The 24,492-nt window shown below is 36.7% G+C and overlaps 1 protein-coding gene across 1 annotated transcript in view; it reads right to left on the bottom strand.

The window, feature by feature from the left end:
- THADA (THADA armadillo repeat containing) overlaps window positions 1–24,492 on the bottom strand; it is a 166,010-nt gene that overhangs the window by 122,131 nt on the left and 19,387 nt on the right. The window contains exons 21-26 of the mRNA XM_074897106.1: window positions 23,679–23,836; window positions 18,743–18,852; window positions 10,973–11,105; window positions 8,020–8,133; window positions 6,772–6,894; window positions 6,007–6,098 (exon numbers count right to left, since the gene is read on the bottom strand). Coding sequence (XP_074753207.1) covers window positions 6,007–6,098; window positions 6,772–6,894; window positions 8,020–8,133; window positions 10,973–11,105; window positions 18,743–18,852; window positions 23,679–23,836 — 730 coding nt within the window. The remainder of the gene's footprint in view (window positions 1–6,006; window positions 6,099–6,771; window positions 6,895–8,019; window positions 8,134–10,972; window positions 11,106–18,742; window positions 18,853–23,678; window positions 23,837–24,492) is intronic.

Raw genomic sequence — 24,492 nt, 5'->3', positions numbered from 1 at the left:
ATCTAATTTAGGATAGTATTATGAAAAGAAAGGTTTGTGGTAGAATATTCAACTTGCAGTGTTTCCCTCTAACCCCTCACAGTGCAAAATGCGATTATTTATGATCTTAAAAACCTTAGTATTCATACAAAACCTTAAAGTCATGTCAATTTAGGAGAAAAACTAAATCAACTTAGTGTTTTTAAAATTTAATTTGGTTTTATCCAGTGACCTTCAAGTGTGCTAAGAAGTGCTGAACATTCAACCTGCAATGAAAACAAAGCAAGCAGAGGGCAATTGTGCATGTTGACTGCCTCATAGTCAGTACTGCATCTTCAAAACCTGTTCACATCTACACAGTCTTCATCTTACTATAATTAAAGAATAAGCTTCTCCTTTCCAAGTGCTTGAAGTTATTGATAATCATCAACTTTACTGACAGCTATCAATGAAAATAAAAAAGTAGTACTATGTAGATGATAATTAAAGTTGTTGCCTTCTTTTCAAATATATGTAAACCAACACTGAAAACATGGCAACATTCACATGCAATTTCCTAACAGCATGAGTATTTACTCCACAGAAAATGTGTGTTAACAGCTATGTATTTTTCTGCATATGCATTTTCCCTTCACTAGTCTAAATACATAGGAGCCTCCCCACTCTCCAAATGCTAATATATACATATATACACCAGTTTGTGTGAAAATCACCAGGTTGCACTGCATCATTTCAGCCTTGCTTATAAAACTGCTTTTTAATCAAAGAGTTGAAGCTTTTCCTTCCTGGAACCTCCCCCATCAAGGTGAGAAGCTAAGGGAATTCTCCCCACCCCCAATCCTTTCTTTTAACTCCAGCCTCTACCTGAAGCCACTGGTTCTTCTTTCTGAGGACTTTGCAACATTCATATTCCAACTCAAAAAAAAAAAATAAAAATCTATTTTCAGATAAGCCAGGACAATCCTTTTTTATTACTCTAAAGACTAAAGCTTGCCTAAATCAAATGGCAAATTGACTCAAAGGCAATTTCTGATCATGCTCATCCTTTAAAAAAAACCAAACAACCCAGAAATCCTAGGTATCTGATGAGAAGACTCTTGTCCAGCAACAAGCAATAGCAGCTTTAATTAGCACTGCAACCAAAAAAGTATCTGATATATGTGTATACTGATCCATTGCTTTGTACTCCAGGATTATGTAGTGCATATATAGACAATATATAGACACATAGATGTGCATGTGTGTAAGAATTTAGGTGAAAGTATCACTACTACTGTAACTCACTTGGGCAGAATTCCTCTGTAATGAGAAATTGTATTACATTTCAAAATTAATTTCAGTTATCTTTATATGTAAGTTATTTTGACTGTCAGGTACAGATCTGCATTAACTATCACAATATATATTCCGTTTTATTTTTAGATTCTCTTCATCTCAAGACATCTTACTTTTTCACGTGATGAATACCACAGCCTACAATCAACCAGAGCAAACATTTACTTTAGATGATATGCAATCTGTAGCAACACTAACAGGAGAAAAAAAAAAATTATTAAGCATACACTGCACCCCATCTTCTCGAAAAGTGCATGGAAAGAGCAAATCTACACTCTAAACTGTCTGCACAGGCAAACTGAAAATGGCTATTTAATCAAAATACGAGAGGCAAAACCCATCGACCTACAGAACCCCCCACCATTCAAAGTCCTACTTCAACCAATTTGCATTAAACCAAGCATAGTACTCAGGTCTTCAACATGCCCCTCAGAGTGGTGCTTCCAGAGCCGCCAGTGGGAGGACGTGCATGGGGGCCGGGGCCATGGCAGCCCCCCTCCAGAGGCACTGCACGGGTGGGGGGCAGGCCCTAGCACCTGCAGCACAGGAGCAAGCACTGAATGGCACTGGGGCTGGGGAACAGGGTGCAGCTGGTGGCATGGGAGCTAGGCACATCAGGATAGAGACCCAGCATCCTCCAAATATGAAGTGACTGGCTAAACTAACATTAACACCTGTGCTGTGAAGGGCTTGGAGAAGGGGTGGTTATTTTCTCTATATCACACTGTGATGTGTCTATGCAGAACACACTTTCTGTAAACCAAATATAAATGGGCTAATCGCAGACTCCTTGCCAACCCTTCCTCACTACTTTGTATTTATGTGGCCAGAAATACTTTACAAGTCTTGTAGATTTGAAATTATCTTAACATTTAAGAGAATTATATTCCCAAATCAAGTATACAAAAGGTAAACTAAACCCCCCTACAGGTAAGTGTTAGCAGGACCATTTTTAAAATGTCAATTATCTGGAATTCAAAATATCATTTAGCCAAATACACACACAGAGATATATGTACACACAAACACACACAGAGCAGCATTAGATATTTGATACCGTCTTTCTCAGAAAGAGAGAACCCAGAGAAAATGTCTTAGTTTCTAACTTTCTTTTCACTGGAAATCTCAACCTGTATAGTTGCATGGACCATTGTAAAAGTCTTCATGCAACTTCTCTCTCTCTAATTACAAGAGCTGCACACAGTTGTTATTTTTCAAGTATTAATTTTCCAATTCATTCTTTCCTTGCCCATGCTAAAATTAAAAAGATGTATCAATATTTAATGAGAACAGATATGATTGTATCTCCTATACAGCATCATGTAGAGTAGTCCCTTCAGATTCCCAGTGAACCCTTAAGAGTGTAGTCTGGCACCAGACCCAAGCCCTGCTCAAGAAATCCCTCTCCTTCACTGCCCCAGTTCTCCACTCCCCAGTTGCACCAATACAGCTGTGCATGCAAACATGTTGCAGATGACCCCGAGCAAAGCCCAACCACCAACTGAACCAGCACAACCAAGCAGGAGACATGATGTGTAGTTGGTGGTTCTTCTACCCGTGTCTCCTCAAACTGCAGACCAAGTTTTCAGAGAACAGACCTTCTCTAGCATAATCTAGTATTGCCTTGTCCTCAGATTGAGACAGACAGTTCTGGTTGACCTTCCTGATGCCCATTCGATGATCATAAAGCCAGCTCAACATGCCTTCTTGGCTCTGCTCTCCAGCAGGGATGGCCACTGCAGATGTAACTTAAAACATCTGTCAGCACAGTTAGAAATCCCCTCACTCTCTTTGTCATTAAGTGAGGGGACACTTTCACACAGTTGTTCTACTGCAAACACCCAAAAGGACACGGTAATGTTTGGAGGTTAAAAAACAAACAAAGAAACAAAGAACACAAAAAAACAAACCAGAAGTTATAAAAAAATCCCAAACCTGTTACTCTTTTAGATATGACTGGAAAAAACCAGATCAGGTTAGTGATCAGGCCTAGGTTATAGTTCGTTCACTTGTTCAATGCTTCATAACAGATCAAGGCCTTCAAATAATGGACCACCACTGTGTTGCTACTATGTAAACACCCCAGCTGCATGGCAATTACAACGTACAGAATTAACATAAATAGGCAATGGAACATAACATCATCAGACTAAAAGCAGCAAAAGACATGATAGGCCTATAATTTTTTTAATAAAAGATGCTATATATGAATTTTTACTGGAGATAAGATAGAAAAAGGGAAACATCTAAAATCAGGCAAACTGGAAACCTATGCAAGGTCCTAACGGCGGCATCAGAGTTGGTCTCTGTCTCAGAGACATCCCCTTAATGCAAACAGAATATCCTGCAGGTGACAGAACAAGCAGCTGAAACCCAGATGACTTTCTCACAAGCTCCTATAGATGCAGTTTGCTAAAATGCTAATGGTTTTGAAGTAAACTTCCAGATTTAAAAGTGAGGGGGCAAAATTACTTTAATATACAAATTCTGTTCAGCAAAACACAAGTTCTGAGCTCCGAGAAGTGCCCAAGTGCAGCTGCACCACAGGGATGTGGCTGCAGGGAGCTGTGCAGCAACGGTGACACCTCGTGGTGCCAAACCCCTGAAACACAGACCTCTTCCCAAACACCTTTAAACCCACAAGCCAGGTTCAAAGAAGCTTTACAAACAAAATAGCCAAACAACCTCTACATCATTCTTCTTCTAAACCAGTATATCCTGCAGAGATAGGAGTCTGAAACTTGAAATCAAACCTCTGGCTCTGTTTTCATACCTCTTGTCTCTGACCTGTCTTTAGAAGTGTTTTCCTATTCCCTGTTTTGTGGTATTGACGACTCCATGTGGGAAACAGAAGAACTGACTACATACAATGTGTAATGCAAAGCTGCTAAATGAATAGAGGAAGAAAAGGAAGCCAGCCCAGCTTTAACATCTTTGTAGTCATTTTGACCAAAAGAAATTACTGTAAATAAAAAGCTTCAGAGAAACAATTCAAGAGTGCCAGTTACATGGAAAACAACGTTTTAAATTAATTCAACTATGTAAAAGTCTGCTTTCCTTCATTCTGGTATCTTCCATCCCCAATGGATGCGCAAATTCATCACTTTCTGCAACTTCACAAACAGAAATCTCAGATTAACATATCTCATCACACTGCATGTATCTGAGAATCAGTTTGCCCTCCCACTGCAGTAGTTAGTGTGAAGTTTATCCCTAGGATACAAGCTTAAAAAGCTGAGATACATACACCTTTCAATAAATGTTCAATATCCAAATTTTAAAAACCCTAACTTTAAATGCTGTTACAAAAACAAAATGAGAAGGCAAAAAAGGAGAAACAATCGTTTTACTTGGGTTTCAGGGGTTAAGAGAGTGAATTTCAGGTTTGGGCGAGAAGTGATTTGGATTTAGGACAAAGCAGGGGTAATTTCATGCAGTAGGGGAAATGATATTTCAAATAATTTTGGGGGGAAGAGTTAATTTTTAAAGGAAATCTCCCTCCAATCTCCCACCTGTATTTCTTCCTCATATTCATACATGCATAATAACTAATTTTTCAAGTGATACCTGAAATTAACTATTTCAAACAGCTAAAATGGCACCTATCTATCATCTAAAAGATGAAAGACTAGTATCATACCAGGACATTTGTTTGTTCATAATGTGCATGAAAATTATATTAGCTACATAGATCAACATTAAGAAACCACTGTATAATGAGTAAAAAAAAAAAAAAAGAGTTGAATTTTTGAAGGTAAATCCTAACAATTGCCTTCTTTCAAAAATTGCATACCTTGTCCTTGATTTGAAAATCCATTAGGAATTTCTGAAATGGTTACCATAATATCTATAGTGTGACCACTCTATGGCCCCACAGACTCACCCAGGAGTATTTCTTAATGAGTTTATTCTGCGTCCAAGGTTATTTTCACATCCCTACCGAAGCAGGAACCTCAGCTACAGAGCACAGGGCATGGGCATGCTTCATTTGCTGCAGAAGCTAAAGGAAGGGGCTGAATGCCAAAGAAAACATGGAGGTGCTTGTGCACTAACTGGAAGGCGCAGAGAAACAGGAATGCTCGGGACTGGGGAGTTTTAAGAGTCAGAGGAGAATTAGCTTTATGTAAGAAAGTGAAATAGTAGAGGATCTGGAGCCGGACTACAGAGTTCAACAGCAGAATCCCTTGGAAGAGAAGCAGCTTTGCAAGCTGGAATTTTTGAAGCCTGGAGGAGAGACATGAAAGAGGGACAGGGTGTTCCAGAGTAAGAAGACTAAAGGCAAAACACCTCAGATGAGTAGCGGTGAGATTACCTCCAGGTCTGCTCTAGAGTGAACGGAACACACGTATGACCAGTGCTCCTCCTTTATCCCCCTATCTTTGCTGTCAAGAGCAATAGGGCTAGTTTATGACCACAAGAGAGACTGGGCATTTGGAAGAGCCGCTGGTATCAAAACCTCTCAGCAACATTCCCATTCTGTGAAATTGCACATGAGTACAAATTAACTCTCAGTGCTTAATAGCAGATATTTTTGGCCCTACCACTTATTTCCTGGCAGCACAGTTTAAGAAAAGCTAGATGTTTTTGTAACATCATGATTCAAATATATCCATAAAGCAAGCAACATTTTCAAATTGTTGTTGGCTAAGGTCATGTTTTGCAAACTCACAAATGGTACCAAGTGAAGCTTACCTATTTTTTTTGGCATTTTCATCTTTCCCTCTTTTAACCCCAAAAATTCTTGTAATCAGAGCACTAAAAAGAAGTGTAGATGAATTTCTTACCTAAAGGAAGAAGAGAAGAACACGAACTAGGTTTTAAAAATCCCTTTGAAATATAATAATATTTTTAAATACAGCCACTAATGTACAGTCAAAAAGGACAGAGCATGCCTACTGTTCAGAGGTCAGCACATGGAAACAATTAATTCAGACCATTGCTACTCTTAATCAAGATGGCACTAATAAAAAGTTCATATTTTTCAGAGATGTCCATCTTTAATATAAGGGATACATCCAGATTTCTAGTGGTTCAAAACATTCACCCATACGTAAGGCAGATCATGGTACGTGCTACCTAAATATGCCATATGGAATAGTATCTTTTATTGAAAAGCAAAGTAACAGTGTGAATGAATGTAAATGCACTCCTTACTAGCTAGGTGCACTGACTAAAAATTTAACAGCCAGATATATTTTTATCTATAAGGCAATCTTTTTCCTTACTCTTTGTCAGTATGAGCACTTCACATTACAGAAAAATTAAGTAAAATCAAAAAACGTGACCAAGACGACTACTTTTTTGCAGGTCTATATTATTCTTTATTGTACTTTAAAATATTAAACCACATAATATTGTAGAAAACTGTGGTACTGCCATTTATAAAAATGGCCAAAGCTTCACTGAACAGCACCACTCTATATCCTGTTAGAGAGGCAAAATTAAGAATTAACTTACTGCCCAGACAGGTGACATAAAACCTAGAATTGCTGCTTGTATTCCATCTGCAACATAGGGCATGATGTTTTCACCTAAACGTGTATCCCTGAACAGTGCCCGAAGGATATTTAAAGCATGAACCTGTGGGGGAAGAAGACATACAAGAAAAATATTTATTCATTGGAAAATATCTTAAATTTAATGTATGTTAATTACAGCAGTGAACAGGCGAAACAAAAATAAAGTGGTGTAATTGTGCATATGGATTATTTTCATATTAAAGACAAAAATACTGCTATTAAAAAATACATTAAAACAGTGTAGCAGTAAACACTGTTAAAATCAATTACAGTTTAAAAATATATTCCCCTAACAAGTACAGTCCAGGCATTGCAAGCAAAGGCCACAGCATTCTTTTTTCCTTAGCTTATCATGGCTGTAAAAATAACTTTCAAAGTTTAGAATCATCTTTTCCAACATTCTTGACATGCTGTAGATACTGTGAGAAAAAATAAACTACAACTCACAGGAGGACAATATTAAGCTAAAACTGACAGCCAGGCTTGCTTCACCATATGGAGCATTTTGTGATATTTCTCTACTCTCTGTAGGGGAAGGTGGTAATCTGTGCAGCTTCACAGACTTTGACAAGGCTACATAAATTTATACCAGCAGAAGATCTGGCAGAGCCATCAGAACATACTTTTATGTATTGTCAACAAATTATGGCTTGCATTTACAAACAGAAAGATTAAGCATTTGATAACATTTTGAAGAAAAAGATCTTGACTTTAAAATAAATTTTTTATGCATTCCAAATGTATATATTTAAGTTTTAGAAGTTACTAAGTATGCATAAAATCACTTTTCATGTAGTATTTTACTGCACGCAATATGATTTATACAACTCATTTATTTACATGTAAACAAACACTTGTTAATTTCCTTATAAAAAGGAAATTACTCATCTATAATAAACTACAGGCAGTAAACTCATCATGTAAAATTCAAAATCAATATGACTGCGTTTGCTGTACTAGAAAAAAAAACTATGAAATTATGCCAAATCCATTTTTTAGTATCTTATGCACTTGCAAATTCCATTGACTTCATAACCTCTGCACATGCAAACACAGTTTAAAATCTAGCTATATAAAATAAAAACATAATATCCTTATTAAAAAGCACACACAAATTTCCTTAACTGCTTGAAGTACCACAAACACTTTTTTGACATTTGCCTTCTGATGAGAGGCTGTATTTTACCTGTGGAATTACACTTGACAATTCATTCAAAGGTGCAGCCAAAGACATCAATTCTTTCATTGTCATTTTCAGCAAATCTGTTTTGCTCTTCTTTGGTTCTGAAGCTAATAAAGCCTACAAAAGTTAAAAAAAAAGAAAAGAAAAAAATCCCATGTGTTTCTAGCCATTTTTTCACTACCAGTTCTGCTCCACATTCCTATATTTACCATATTATAGCCTAGCTTCTGACCATATACAAGGACTAAAGGAAAATTTGCAAAAAAAATCCGGTTTTAACTGTTACGTTTTGTTTGAAGCCTCTTAGCATTCAATGTTTCAGTAAGAAAATTTTGCTCGTGCACTATCCAGCTACCTAAGAATATTTGCTTGTATATAACAGATAATAATTTATCACTCGCCAAAAAAAAAAAGCATAGTACCTATATTACAGTGAAATTATCTGCCATATTATACATACTTACATTTCCTAGTACGGACATTTTTTTACTTTAATAACATACATATTTAATATGGCATGGGCTAGTCAAAATATAAATCCTGGTTTGCAGAACAGGATAAAACAAGCAGCACATTTTTAAAAGGAGAGAAGAGATGCATCCATCTCCAAATAGTAGTTCAATGGGTAGGATATCCAGCTGAGATGAAAATACTCTAATTTAGTCCTCTAAAATTCAGGACTGGAGTTACAATAGTCTTTCTCTTACTGTCTAGTAGCTCTTGTTGAATTTGTCCAACTTAGTACAAATGGATAATCATAAATCACTTATTTCTAATAAAAAAATTATTATCCATTTGTGTTTTGAGGCCGAGAGTCTGTTCAGCATCAGTTCAAACAAGATATTTAACAGTACTTTATATCACATAAGAACAACCAAATGGATCAACTGCAAGCCAAATGAAGTATAGAGGATATGGAGGAACCCACAAGAAGTCACTGTCAGTATATCAGTACCTTTAACGATGGGACAGAGAGGAAACAAAAGTATTCCTGAAGTATAGAGGAGAATGAACTGAAGACTAAAATTTCATACCCTAAAAGAATGTTAAAGCTGTAACTAGTATTTTCCCACTATTTCATCACCCAATAATTAGAGCTGCACCCTTGTACTACTAGGTAATAATATTTCCATTTTAAATAGGTCATTTAAAATGCTCATAACCTTAAAAATTACGTATTATCATTAAAACAGATGTGTTTTAGTTCAACAAGAATAAATGTCACAGGAAGCAGATGGCAAAGAGACCACAGTGAGTCTCAATTTTATGCATTAATAAAATAGGCTTATTATAGTACTGTTAGGATATGCATTACAACTTGTATTTTTATTATCTAAATGCAACATGCTATTTAAGGCTTAATCCACTTTACTGAGTGCTACAGGCACATTCAAAACTATTGCCAAAGAACACTATCGCCTCTCTTTACAATAAAACTGCAATTTGAAAATAGATTATTTCAGACTAATCCCAATGTTCATTTCAAACCTTCTCATAATTGACTAAAATAACTTTGTACTCTTCCAGAGCTGTCAAAACAGAAGCATCTGACCTGTTTATCCAAACAGCTATGGCACAGTGCAAGCTTTGCCATATGGACTCAGTAATGTAGGCTAACTGCAGACTACACACGTTTTCTGCAGTGGGATACTGTTGGGTCCACCTAGTCTTTACATTAGACAGTGTGACTTTTTACATGAAAAATTGTTTCAAACATGTTTGTTTTTTCACATTCTCAGGATTAATGCTAGCTAATGCCTGCTGGATTCGAGCTTTGTGGCGTGAAGGGGGAAAACAAAAGACATGAAAACACCAAATTCATTTTGCAGACAACTTACAGATACAAAAGGGAAAGATCATTAACTGCTGAAACTGAAAAAGAAAAATGTCTCTAAAACCAGAGCCCTACTTCTGATCTCTGATGCCTAGCACACAGACATCTAGCGAAGCCAGGAGCAGGCTGTGACTGACTTAAGAGAGGTCAGACAGAAGCAGGCTGCCTCAACTTTCTCAGGGCAAATTCGGAGTGGAAAACAAGCAAGATGAATTACTCTGGCAGAGAGAGCTTGCTCTCAGCAGTCCCTCAGATTCTTGGAACAGGCTTGAGACTATACTTCAGCGAGTGGAGAAAGTTACAAATCGTGTAGTTAATCTTGGACTCCTGTCTTAGAAAACTGGTCGAAAATTAAAATGATGGAGGTTAATTTAGGGGAAAGCAATCATGGCCACTTTAACAAGCAAAGGAATGGAAACAGTTTAAGTGTAATCTGCAGGACTAACTCTGCAGTGACTGACCCCACAATGATGCAAATGAGCATCCTCAGTAGGAGGTGGTACTTTGAGCTGAGACAAAATGCTGCCAGGCAGCCGATCAGCCATCAGTTCTGAACTTGGCAGAAGCCAGAGGCTGGGATGTGTGGAGCTGATGGTAACAGGAGTGGGAAGACTGTGGGAGCCTGGCCCCACTCTCACAGATAAATCTTCAGTAACCTAAATCATTCATTGCACTCAAGACTGTCAGCCAACACCAGTTAGTGTGACTATTACTTGATCCTGCTTTATTAATGTTGAGTGGACTTCCCAAGTTCTTTGTAGTGTTTTGTAGGCCACCATTTTACAATTTTATGATGGTTTGTCCATATTTTACCACCCTTCCACTTCACATGGAAGAAGCACAGAGTTACATGGTTAACAGAACGTTACTTAATCTGTGAACTAATTTATGAATTTGCCACACAGAGCCTAAAATCAGTCTTTTGAAATGCTATTCGAATCTACCTCAAGCCAAAAATCTCAAGAGTCAATAAAACTGCAGTGCTAAACAGTGCCAAGCATGGTTTAATTATATGTGGCTGCTTGGTTGCACAAAGGCAATCAAAGTCTGTATAAAATAAATGTATTCACCAGAAAGGACGTGAAAAAAAAATTAAGTCAGGCATAATAACATAGTTGGTACCTGTATGTAGAATGGAATTCCCGCACTACGTCTGGTTGCACATAGTGTAGATGAAGGATTACAAGATTTAATCTCTTCTAACACACATCTTAGCCACTGCTCTGGCATCTTGCACAGACTCTCACTGTTACATCTACATGAAACAAATACATATGAAACATGAAACATACATAAGAATCTAGGACAGACTCAAAGAAAGCATTTAATGACCTTAAGAAATATTTCTTACTATACATGAACATCTCCAAGCATATACGCAGATTTTTTTTTAAGCAACATGACAGAAATTTACAAAGGAATTGTACATTTTTCCAATGTTGGTACAAATTATATTAACCCTACTTATTAAGTGCCACCAGTAAAAGATACTTTAGTGAACAGAAAATAGGATTCTGTGCTTCAGCACTGCAACTATTCTCTTCTGCCAAGAGCTATTATCCTGTTCTGGAGAAGGAAAACAAAGACATATGCACATCAGTCACTGTGTAGGAAGTGAGACTTCACAAATTCTTATCTTTGTTGTCACACAGTAGCTGATGCGTGACCCTTACGTTAACTAACATATACAATTATGATTATAACCATACAAAACAAAACTGAAGTCCCTCACAGTAAGTACATATTATGTAAATACCCCTGCAAACCTCAGAGCAGTAGAAGGAATGAAAACCAAGACATACTGCTCTTTTTAAAATACTGCATCCATCAAACTTTTGGTAAAGCACTTAACTGCTCTCCTGTCATCAAAATACTTCTCCTCTGCAGGTATAAACCTCAGTATTACCTGAAAGTAAAGGACTTCCAAGGACAAGCAGAACTCAAGTCTACTTCAATTGCTGGTGCTGAGCAGTTCAATGAAATGTACCATATTCAGTGTGCAAGACCAGCTCATTAATCTTATGTCAATGTTCCAAAAGGATCATTCATTGTTACAAAAATTTCTATTAACGGGATGTTATTATTAAAACCTGCCACACTGGTTTGACATGTGATTCAGAGTAGAAGAAAGAATTAATCATTGTGGGCAATACAATTGCAATTATCTCAACCATGCAGGACTTGCCTTACCTAAAAATATAAACTATAATCAAATTTGTGACTAAGTAGTAAGACTTTACAGTAAGACTACAATCAAATTTTCTACCTAAGTGACCGAAATAAAGAGTTTAAAAGCAAAGCCAAAAGGCAGCAGGTACTGATGTGAAAACCAAAATCTGATGGAAGGTCTATATCTACTCTCTCCTTCTTTACCCTCGTCTTATTAAAACAAGAATTTAGGTAGGCTTAAAACCTGATACTGAACAACAGATGAGGCTTTTATGTGTAGCAAAACCCTCCTTTCCTTCTTTTACAAAATAAACAGAAAACTAGCAATGCAGAAAACAGAGGTCACAGGAAGTGCCAGACAGATCAGCAGAAGACACAGCAGACTTCTCACTCTTCAGTAATTCCATTAGGATTTCCACCACAGGTTTCCTATACTGCTGCCAGGCCTTCTCATTTTTTAAGGGCAGTGCCTCCTCAAAACAGCAGCCAGGATGCAAACCATCAGCCCAGAATGCAAGAGAAACTTGACTTCACATGGCTATGTCACTTCACACTACAGCATAAAAGAAAGGCACTTCCTGCCCCAAAGCCCATGACAGAAGCAGTCCAATTAATCTGGAAACTAACAGTGAGTTCTCTTTTGACTTTTCTCTTTCTGCTGCTGATAATTAGCTTCCCCTGCTTACTTTCAGGACATGTTCCTTTGCTCGCTTTTGGGTACACAAGGAGGATGCAATTCTAGGGTTGAGACCACATAAAACTTCTCACAGATCTCCTCCATGGGTCTCTGCAGCAAGACTCTATTTTGCAGTTCTCTTCATCCACATCAATGCAAAAGCTACTACTTCTGATGATGTGTGCAGCTGGTCTTACCTCCCTAGCTAAGCAGAATTTAAATGTCTTCATTTAGTAATGCAAAGAACAGTGCTCATCTCTCTTCAGTATGTTATCTTAGTATTAAACATCCCACAAGACATCTGCATCTGCTGTGGTGCAAACGAACACAAAGTAAAGCATTAAAGAAATATTTAAAAGTATGTAGCATATGTAGCATACCAAATATTTTATTCTTAAGTAAACTGAGGGGATTTTCCCCCTTCAGTAGTAGTAGAAAGAGAAGAAATACACTGAAATCCAATAAACTTCAGACTCCCTTAAAACTATTGCTTTGATCTTGCCACAAGTAATTCTACCTTGTTCAGTCACCCACCAAGGCACATTTTTTTTTTAAAAAAAAAAAAGGTGAAAGTGTTATTGCTTTAAGGTTAGAAACATTAGAGAATATTGACTTTGCAATGGAGATGACTACTCCCTTAAATTTGGCAGCTCCATCTCCTTATGGTCTGGCAAGAAGAATATTGTCTTAAGAAGCAGGTGGCCCTAAATTTTAAGAATAATGAAGCTTTACAATGTAAAAATGGTGGTCTCAAGCTCAAATGTCATTTTTCCAGAATGAAATAGTAATTATTTTTACCAGATCAAACAACTAGTGCTGATAATTAAAATATAACACAGTAACTTGATACACAAATTACTTAAGATGCAGTACAGTAAGCGTTTTTCCACAAATTTCTGTCTGTCCGTCTGCCGGTTATAATAATTGCATACATGCCCCAAACCCTTTCTGTGGTCAGTATCAATGAATGCAAAAAGCTTGACAATCCAAAGTTAAAGCTAAACCCCTCTCCCTAAATCATATGGCTGTATTTTCTCCTATCCAAAATCAATGGTGTGTTAAGAACAAAGGGTCAATCTTGGATTTGGCTTTCTTGGATGTCAGTGGTTTGTGGCATAAAATGCACGTGACCAGATGCACTTTCTACACGGGTATATCCAGAATTCAGTGTTTCCGATTGCTGTAATCAGTCCTTGTCTGGGGAAAAAGGGGTTTTCTTTCACCATTTTTCCTCTGTCAGTAGACCTGTAGTATTATTCTTTTTCACGTAACTAATATGACTCCTATTCTTTATAAAGCTAGTCTCCATACTGCCCCGGCACTTCTCAAAACAAGAATGTCACCTCAGAAATACATTATTATTCAAGGTATAAGTCACCCTAGAAAATGTCTGCTTTTAAGAACAGCTCCTCTGAAACTACAAAGTCCTTTGACCTGCATCCTATTTTTCACAGCACCTCTCTCTAAATGAAGCATAATTTTCCAAATTATGTAGATGCATTGAGAAAGGTGCTGGTTTGAGGTTTCTCTAGCAGTAAAGCAAAGCACAGAGAACCTTGGGTGGCCTCAAGATTTCAGAGACAATATCATTACCCCTATCTCTCTCTTTCACAAAGCAGGAAAAGAAATTGGGGGGGGGGAGAATATGAAGGTAGTTATAAATTAACAAGTCTTTGAACTGAGCAGCGGCTGAACATTGTGTCTGGTGCTTCATTATATAGTGTACTTCCTCACCCCACAACCATCATAATACTAAGAACAGTTCCCCCTCCATTTATTTATCTCCATTTTAGACTCTTTTCTTCACATGTGATTATACTTTTCCTGAGAAGTTAGTGACAATTCTAGTACATTCCACTAGAAAGCCTATCCATGATTTTTAAATTTTAAAAGAAGTCTTCATAGCAGACCATAGGGGCCTGGGAAAACAAAGAGTTACAGCCACTTCAGAGCAACAAAATGAAGCAGTTTACTGCAAAGGATTAGGAGGGTCTACTCCCAGCTACCCAACAGAAATATTACAGAAGATCAGACACTGCTAGGTACAGATGAGTAATTTCCACTGATACTGGAATAAACATTTGTAAAAGCAAAGCACGTTTTTTCTTTCTCATTACAGTTTTCCAGAAAACTGTACGATATTGACCTAACTTGTTGCATATACAGAAAATTGTGTCCACCAAGTTTAATTTAAGCTCCAATTTTAAAATGTTCAAAATATGTTATTCCTAAACACATTGTGCTATATGACAAAACTCTTCCCTAACTTTCCCCTTGCATCCTGCAACTTTAGTGAAACAACTCACTACAGCCACAGCTATTCAACACCACGATGTTGAGATTTCCAGAAATCTTTATGTTCTACTTAATCTGTCAGAAAAAACTTCACTAAATAAAATAAAAGCAAAACAGGCAAAACAGCATTTGGAACAGACAAACTGTTTGGGTATTTATGAGGATTATGGGAGATTCAAATTTAAAACAGATACCCAGAGGCTTCCAGGTACTTTCCCTAACCATGATGTTATTGGACCAAATGAGTATTTATAATTCCTCAGGGCCTGTGACAGGAAAATATTTTTTATAAAAGAATTGCTTATTTCATTGATATGAACATTGCTTGTTTTGTAACTGCATGGTTTTCTGAAGGTGCAGCCACAGATAATACTAAGCAGGCATGACAAAGGGAGCATTACACCCCCAGAAGGAACACGAACAGGCAAAAGGAAGAATGGTAACTTGCATACTTAGAGGAGACTCAGCAATTTACATCCAAATATCAAGACAGAGATCGAATTTCATCAGGTTCACAAGAAATCTCTGTGGATGAAAGATTTTTTCTTTCACCATTAATTCAGAGAGGTCTGAATATCATGGTTCTGTCTAGAAAGAATTCTACTCTTGGTTCTTACACAGACTGGTATTTAAGGGTTTGTATAGCTGAAAGCGAGTTCAGATGGTAAATAATCCATCATAAATTTGTAAGAAAACGTTTGGCTATAAAAGTGAAGAACGATGTTCAACCATGTAGTCTTTCATAAAAGCATGCAAAAGAGATTTGGCACAGTCTTAATGACAGATTTTTTATTTTTTACTGGGTCTTAGAGAATGAATTAAAGTGTCAAGGATGCTCCTGTAGGTCTTGAGTTCAATTCTGTCCAACAAGGTATCATGTTTAAGCTGTACATTACTATAAGCTGCCCCAGACAAAGGTTTTCTCCTCTGGTATTTGTGGATGCAGCAGTAAATAAATATAGATTCTGCTACACATGCTTCAAGACTGTGAGCCTGGCAGCTATGGACAGAGGTAGGCCAGTTTGGATTTACCTGCAGAATGGAGACCCTCAGCTGCAGCAGGGTAAATGGAAAGACTCTGGGACACTCAACAGACCTGCAGGGCAGCTGCAAGCACTGAGAGACAACCTCGCCCATTCTAGAGAAGAGCCCCAAGATACACCTCATATCCCAGGAAAAACAAACCAAAGAGTCATTGGCTATTCTGATATGAATCTCCTTTCTCCTTAATTTTAAATACAAATATTAGCCTTGAGACCCGTATTTCCTGGCAAATATCTTCTTTCATTGAAACAAATTCGTTTCCACAGAGCTGTTCTCGATTTCTTTTAAACTGGCTTTTCCCAAAGGACTACTTGCTCTATGTGAAATATCTTAACTTTTTTTTATACAGTATTACTCTGATGGTCAGACTCTCTTCAGTCTGATGGGAGAAATAAATCCTTTGCAACTAAAATAGATTGTACAACTTAATCATGGAATTTTTTTTTACATCAACACATGTTTATAGTAACATACAACATACCTAGGGTTAACATCCTTTAATATTCAACAACTGTTTCTATGCATTCTATACTGTTAGCAGCTTACTTTATTTGGAACACTGTATTAATTTAATGAACATTCAAAAAAGTGTTACCCAATATTAAAATACCAGCTTTTGGCACAACACATTTTAATTTGTCACTGTTATGTCTCAAAAGATGACCAGTGCCTTAACTTTTTAGTTTTTTGTTATATGAACTTATTTCTGCCTTTGGAAAAGAAAAAAAAAAGTTTCGCATATGAGACTATGTTTAGATAATGATACAGAAATGATGTTAAGTTATGATGTCAGAGGCCTGCAAGAGAAGCACTGAAAAGAATGAAGGATTTTACAGCTGGAGTGGGCATTGTTTGTTTTTTGTTTTTTTTTATTAAACCCACTATTGCAAGTGCAGCATCCAGTTCAGGAGACTGTATGAAATAGTGCATAGTGTGCTGAAGTATTTATTAACAGCAGCCAAAAGTATGCAACAGACAGCAGAACAATGCTTTGTACTTGACTTGGAAAAATCAAAAGTATAAAATGTCTGTTCTGCAGCCCATTCAAATTAGATGCCCTAACTGATGTGACAACACAACCACTTTTCTAGAAAGTTGCCCAGCTAAGTGAGAGCACCTCAACTGTTGTTCATAGTATGTTTTCAGTCACTCATCTTGGCAAGCTTTTTCTCACTCACGCTCTTAAGACTCAGAGCACTGAAAATAGGAAAGATCTAGCCCAGCAGGGAAGTTAGTAAGAAGCCAGCACAAAGGGTTGTCACCAGGCAATCATCTTATACACCACCTTAAATCTTCCTGAACCAAGTTTTCATAGTATAGAAAAAGAAAACAACATTTACACAAATGTATATAATGTATATAGACAGGCAAAAAGATAAGAACAGTATCACACATCGATTTCTTTTTTTCCTTGTTAAGTAAATAATCAAGTGTAAAGTAAGGTTTTGTGAGCTTTCAACAAACTACTCAGGCCAATTTAAAATGCTTCGGATTGCTAGCACATAAAAGGAAATAACGTACCTTCCACAAATACATCACCAACAGAACCGTGGCTTACAGTTTAACATCTCACTGGCATTCAGAATGAAGGCCATAATGCATCAAATACCAATTTCTGTAGCAGTGCTGGTACCTATACACAGCTACCCCACTGACATCCCACACCAGAGACCAACCCTCAGTTCTGCTGGGAAAACTGTCTGAGGGGAGACATGGTGAACTTAGTCAGGCAGCTGGTCTGTACCAGAAACACCTTAACTGTTTCCATCACCAAATTTCTTTTTACTTAAAAAAACCCAAACCAACAAATCAAATGGAACAACCCTCTCTTCTTTCCTCCACTCCTCCAAAATAAACAAGAAACAGATCAGTGCATCAAACTGTCCCACTTGGGGCAAAGGGAAACATTGAGTTACTTAACCTGGTATTGGTGTGAAAATACAGGTACTTCAAAATGAAAATTTGACTGGTCTTCCCAAAAACTACATTTAAAAAAAGCCACCAAAACCCACAGTCAGCAGAGATTCTGTGTTGTCTTATTAAAAATTGGATATGATCTAATCACTACATATCACAAAAATCCATGACCAACACTTGAAATAGGTAACTAAGCATGTAATGGAAATTCCAATGCTCTTGCCCAGACCTCAGGACAATTCTGCTCATTTAGCTCTTCTAGGAAAGTATAAAGTTACAAGGGGAGAGAGGAAAAAAAAACAAAAAAAAATGAAAAGACTGCATATCACATCTTGTGATGCACTGCCAGGTAGTCTTCCAAATGTCAGAATATGCAACTCAGTGACAAGTAATAAAAGTTTCCAGGAAAACATCCTGGCTGAAACAAAAAGTCTGGCATTCATTTCCATAAAGGGCTGGGGAAGGGGGGTGGAGAGGAAGAATTCTACACTCTTACTTTTCCCAGGAGCTTTTGAGAGTTGTTCAGTAAACTAACATGCCAGAAATGGAGAAAAATGCAGCAAGCATTAAATGTCTGTATCATCTTTCAATGCCTAAGCACCATCTCTAACCATAAATATCGCAGTCCAAGTCACAGACGTCATGTAACTAATGTCATAATCATGCCAACACCAAACTCCAATAAAATCCAAATGAAGTCAAGGATTTGCTTGCACAGCCAATTTCAGGATCAATGCTGTAGTTTGGTAAAACTATTACTTTCAAAACATAGTAAGTTGTCCATCTTCTACCTGGAAAGCATTTCTGTAAGTTGCACAAAGCCAGCATATGCCAATTCAAATGCACCCCTGTGTCTCGATTGCAGCAGATGATGTTTAAAGTAATCCCCAATATTTTTAACCTGAAAAAGAAAAAAAGAAAAAAGCTATTTGAAATTATAGATAGTTTGTTTATATATGTAACATACTTCTGCAATTAAAAGCAGCAATCCTTCCCCTGATTGGAAAAGCCACTGCCAAGCAAAAAGCCACTAGAAGGCCTATCATAAAAATCCACTTACTTTAAGGATAACAAATATTATACTCTGTTTTTCAGGTTAAAGGGATAGCGCTATGTTCTTAAAGGACAAAAAAATAAATTACATAAAATTAACTATTTGTCCAAGAGGAATACACTCCAATTTTAAGAAAAGGACAACACTGATTTTCAGAGGAAACAAACTTACAATCCTTCTTGCCTTCACTCTTACCTAAAATCCCAAAGAAAATACCTACTAAATCATAACAGCAGAAAAAACATCTACAAAAATATATGAGACAGGTAAGAAATTCAAACTTCAAAAAGTTTTGTCAAAGGGAAACAAATCTACCTTAGCTACTTTTAAGGTTCTAGGATTCTACATAATTGTCTTTGACTACTAGAAACAATTTTAAAATAACAAAGATGTTGTATGTATGTAGTAATGAGACCCACATTTAAAAGTCTCAAAAACCTAAATGCTGTAACTAAACTTTCAACAATAGTTACTTTTCGGAGTTCTACCAGGACACCAAATTTTTAAAGGTGTTTGGAAACCTATATTTTTATAGAATGAGATTGTGTGCAGTGGTATGCTTTTTCATCTTTTCTCTAATTCTCATTAACTTTCTCTAATTCTCATTAACTTTCAAGGTCTAAATCAAACTTCCAATATAAATCTTTAAGACACATAGCACATACTTAATTCTATCATACAAAGTTTTCTTCAGGAATATTTCTTAAGAGCTCTTCAGCAAAAGGTTCTTCAAACCTCTTCTATAAAACCAAGCATAAAATCATGTCAAGTTTTTTATAAAATTCTGCTTGTTGTTATTTATAAAATAACATACTTTAATAGTCTGACAAGTAATTAAGATGTCAGAGAAGTTAATGTCATATCCAGCTATATGGTTTTCCAGCCTGCTGTTAAGTAATTCATATTACCCAAACAATGAGATTTGTAATAATCAAAAAAACCCAAAAAACCAAAACCACAAAAAATGAAGGCTACTTATTGTTTCCTGAAGCTAAAACCTAATGTGAAACAAACAATAATTGAAGATATTTGAGCTAAAACAGTTATTTTTCCACAGATTTTAAACTAGGTTATGTAACTACAGGGTTTCAGCTTTCTAGCCCAGGAGTAAGTGCCCCTTTTTCAGAAGGAACTGACCCACTGACAGACCAACTCTCCAGGTGTGTAAACAAAACCAAACCAAGAAAACCATACACATGCAAATCAAATTACTGTCCTGTTCTACCATCCCCCTTACATTTTTAGAATAATTCATATGGATTAGGGGGAGGGAGAAGGGTGGTGTCACGTAAATTTCAACTTTACTATTTATATTTCTGATCTTTTTGCAACAACCATATTGACCAGAAGCTTAGTGCAAACTGAACTCCAATATAGTAATTTCCACTCAGAGGCCAGAGTTTGAAGAAAAAGCACTGCCATAAATTCTTGCAAATGACAAAGGCCTGATCTTGAGGCAAGTGCATAAGCATGGATTCTTGTCTAATAGCATCATGGCATCCATGGGCATCCAGCTTTTCTGTGTCATAAAACTAGTACTTCAAATGTCAGGATGAAAAACAAGTCAGGGAACTCATATTTTCTACATCATCAGGAAGTTCCACAGCAACTGTAAGAATAGGTGACCCTACCAACTTTGCTTGCATGGGAAATAACACCCCAGTTCAAGTTAAAATATTTAAATGTGGAGTAGGAAGCAAATATCTTAAATACATTTGATCATCTTGGTCAAAAATACTAGAGTACAACAGGTGAGCTTTACTAATGCAACAAACAACAATTTACAGGGCTATGCTTGCTGCTAAGACCAAGAATCTCAGTATTCAAGACAAATTCTGTACAACAGGTTCCAAAAGTGACCTGACAAACAGTTGGTACACTTGTGCCTCCATATCTTATTTTCCTGGCAATAAGATGACACTAAAGCAGGGTCTTGCATTCTAGGGGGTATTTTTTTCAAACCATTCGGAGAGGATGGCTTTAAAACCCATAAAGAACTGCAAAAGCATCTTACAGTTAGAAACAACTAGTAGCCAGTGAACCATTGGCAACCATACTGAACTCCAGGAGATAAACAGATTACATTGAGAACTGGATAAGGGTTGTCTTTTGGTGGGTTTGGGGTTTTTGTTTGTTAAAGCCTTCCTTGAATAAACTCCAAAAAAGCAATGGGAGCCACACCTTTGCACTGGTGGCACAAATAAGTAACAAGTACTGAAGATTGTCTTGAAAGGCTTCTGTGTACTTCAGTGTTCCAACCACAAGGGTTCACATCATCTCTGACTGTTGGGTTAGCATAAGCAGAACACCTGGCATTGTGACAGTACTGTCTTTACTTCTGCTGCCTGTTTCTCTTCACTTTGGTATACAGTTCTGGCAAGCTTATCTCTCCAAAATTATCTTAAAACTTCATAGGCGAGATAAACAGGAGTTTAAGGAAGAGCTAAAAGTTCCTCCAGGCTTGGAGCACTGCCTCATGATTTGCAGGTCATAAAGCAAAATCAACACACAGTCTTCATTAGGTATCATTTTGTTGATGATATGGTGGTTACTAGGACGTGATAGTGTTTGTATTGACTGTCTTAAGAGGCAAAGCTTTGAGCCTGCCATCTCCAGACTTTGTTAGATAGAGAATGAAAAGTAGAATATGTATTTAAATAGATTCTTCCAGATGTCTATTCCTATGTCTGCTTTTAAAAGCAAAGCAGCCATCACAAAATGGCTTAAGCTTTGAAGACTGCCAGTTCAACTACAGTATTTTTCAAATACAGTATTTTGATCTCTATCACAGTGACCTTTTGTGTGAATAAATAGCGGTAATAACATTGATCCCATAAGGTACAATTTAACACAGTTACTGACCTAGACATGAAACAAGATACAAGACAAGGAAGGCTTTGCAGCAGGATGACACAGAATGGCAAGTGGTGTCACCAGATTTTTCTCAACAAATACTTAGCACTGACTCAAGGCAGTATGATCAAGGTTTCTCTCAAGTCTTCCCCCCCTTCTGTATTCTTAAATCTCTTTTAATACTTACAGAATAAAGAAAAAGAATGGGCAACTTTAAGGGAAAGCTTTACATGCATAAGATACCAAAATCCAATTCTCTTATTTCTCAACACTGAAAAGTATTTAACAAAAGCCTGAAGCCACAGCAGTTCTGGTACTGACAGGTCTAGTCATTTATGATGAAATGCCCTTTTTTTTTTTGTACAATAAGGTAATTCAAGTTACAAAAAGTGCAGAGAAAATGCCCACACTTTTTCCTATAATTGTTATAAATTCAGCCAAATTGTATTTTCTTGTGTATTTCATTGCAAGCCTGAGGAAAATCAGGATTTCAGACTGAATTCTCATCAATTAGCATTCTTCAAATTAGACATTCCGTTTTACAGGAAGACATCAGAAGCATAAAGAATCTAACAAGGCATCTATGGGGAAAGAAGATATGTTGCTTAATAACAGCATTTCTGAAAGGGCAACTCTTAATGTCTGTCTTCTAAATAAAGATAAAGATGCTACAAGTTAGAGCTGACTCATTCTAAAATACCAGTTTCTTTTTGACTTGGAGCAGATTAAGGAACATAATGGTGGAAACACGTATCTGTTCTCTCATCTACCCTCCAGACTTCTGCAACAATACAAGCACAGCTGTTAACCAGATGAAAACATGAAGGCTAGAGACAATGCAAGAATAGATACCAGTATTATTTCCATGGCAGCACAACATCAGATAACATAAGAAATAAGATCTGCAGTACATGATACTATTATTTATCTTAAGATGGAAAGTTCTAACACCTAAGGAAAAACTAAGTAAGTATTTTCTGTTGGAAAGAAAACAAGGTTAAAAAGTAGTATGTCTTGCATATTTCAATCTTCCATGTAGAGACTGGTTTTGTTGAAACCATATGGAAATGAAAAGGTCATCAATTAAAAACAGAAATTTAATAAACACAAAATATTTCCCAAATAAATGCCTGTGGTAATCTAATTTCTTGTAAACACTGCACTCAACATTCTACAAGAGACCCAGATGGCATATTAACATTTCTGATCTCTTAAATCAAAAAAGTTAGAGGAAGAAGAGAGTCATATTACAGAAAGATTATTCATAATTCTGTCTCCTGTGGAAGAGAAGACTACAACTAGTCAGCATATTTGACTTTCAGAATTACTGATTAGAAGTTCAATTAATGAAGAGCTTTAAGTAAAATCCCAACATTTAGAGTGCAAAATGAAACAAAAAGCACTTTGAATATGAAGTCAGTTTAGAAGATTTTTAACAACGCTATTAATGCCTAATACTGAGAGAGACAGACACAGGGGGAGGGAAGGAGGCAGGTTGGTATCCCCACAGATAGCATACATCTTATAAATAACCCAATACAATTAGAATTAATATTCCTTGAGTTTGTTAACTCTGTGTAATTTCTTCACTTCTATGTTACTACTATAGTTATGCCCTTTGAATACCACTTCATCAAAAAGTAGACTGTTAACCAAGTATAATAAAATGAGAAAACCATGACCAGAACATGACAATAAAAAAAAGAAAAAACCTTTCCTAAACAGCATGCAGATTTATGAAAAAACAGTTTTCTGAAGACTGTCTTCCTCCCACCACCACCCCAAAAGTGAAGGGTTTATAATAAAAATTACTTCCCTACCTGTTCTACAGTAATCAACCCATCTGAAGGTTCAGATGTAGCATGTGAAGGCAAAAGTTTACACAGTGTCCCTAAAAGCAAAGATACTTCCTTCATGCTTCTCCAGCAACACACAAGAACCATCTGAGCTGTGACGTCACATGTTTGCCTTTCTTTACCTTAAAAATAAAAACCAACAAATGTAGTAGTGTAACTCATGATTCTCAAACATAGATTTGTAATTTAAATTTCATTTAGCCTGATCTTCTTACAAAACACAGTTAACTATGAAAAAATTTCTAAACTTGTTAAACAAAAAGATAATTTAGTTTTGCTGGCCCTAATTGCTTCCACTCCTGAACACTCACTGTATTTTATTCCATGGCAGCAGTATACCATTTTACCAGGAAACGGCTATTTTAAAGAGTACGAGTCTTTTGGTCACAACTGGTATTCACCTGCACACTGAACTATACAAACACGTACAATTTTGGAGCCAGACTCTAACAAACTCCAATCATCAATCCATCACTCACTGTATGTTACTTGGTTTTTAACCCAGGTGCCCGCCTAAGAGGAAGGCTGGCAAAGGCATCACATTTCTAAGGCAACATCTCCACCTGGTGGCCACTGTGCCACTTCAACATAACTACAGACTACTTTTCATGAAACAAAACTTATGGCCCAACCAAAGATACTTTAAACATAGGAAAAAAAATGTGAGGAAAGAAAGTTCAAATATTTAAGACTTTAAAAGCTTGCATAAACTATTAAATTTTAAAACGTACAGAGATTCTATAAATGTATTTTGGCATACATTAAATACGCCAAAGTT

Source organism: Athene noctua, chromosome 1 (genome assembly GCF_965140245.1).
Source record: "Athene noctua chromosome 1, bAthNoc1.hap1.1, whole genome shotgun sequence".
NCBI classification, from domain to species: domain Eukaryota; kingdom Metazoa; phylum Chordata; class Aves; order Strigiformes; family Strigidae; genus Athene; species Athene noctua.
This window is presented reverse-complemented; position numbering and strand designations above follow the sequence as displayed.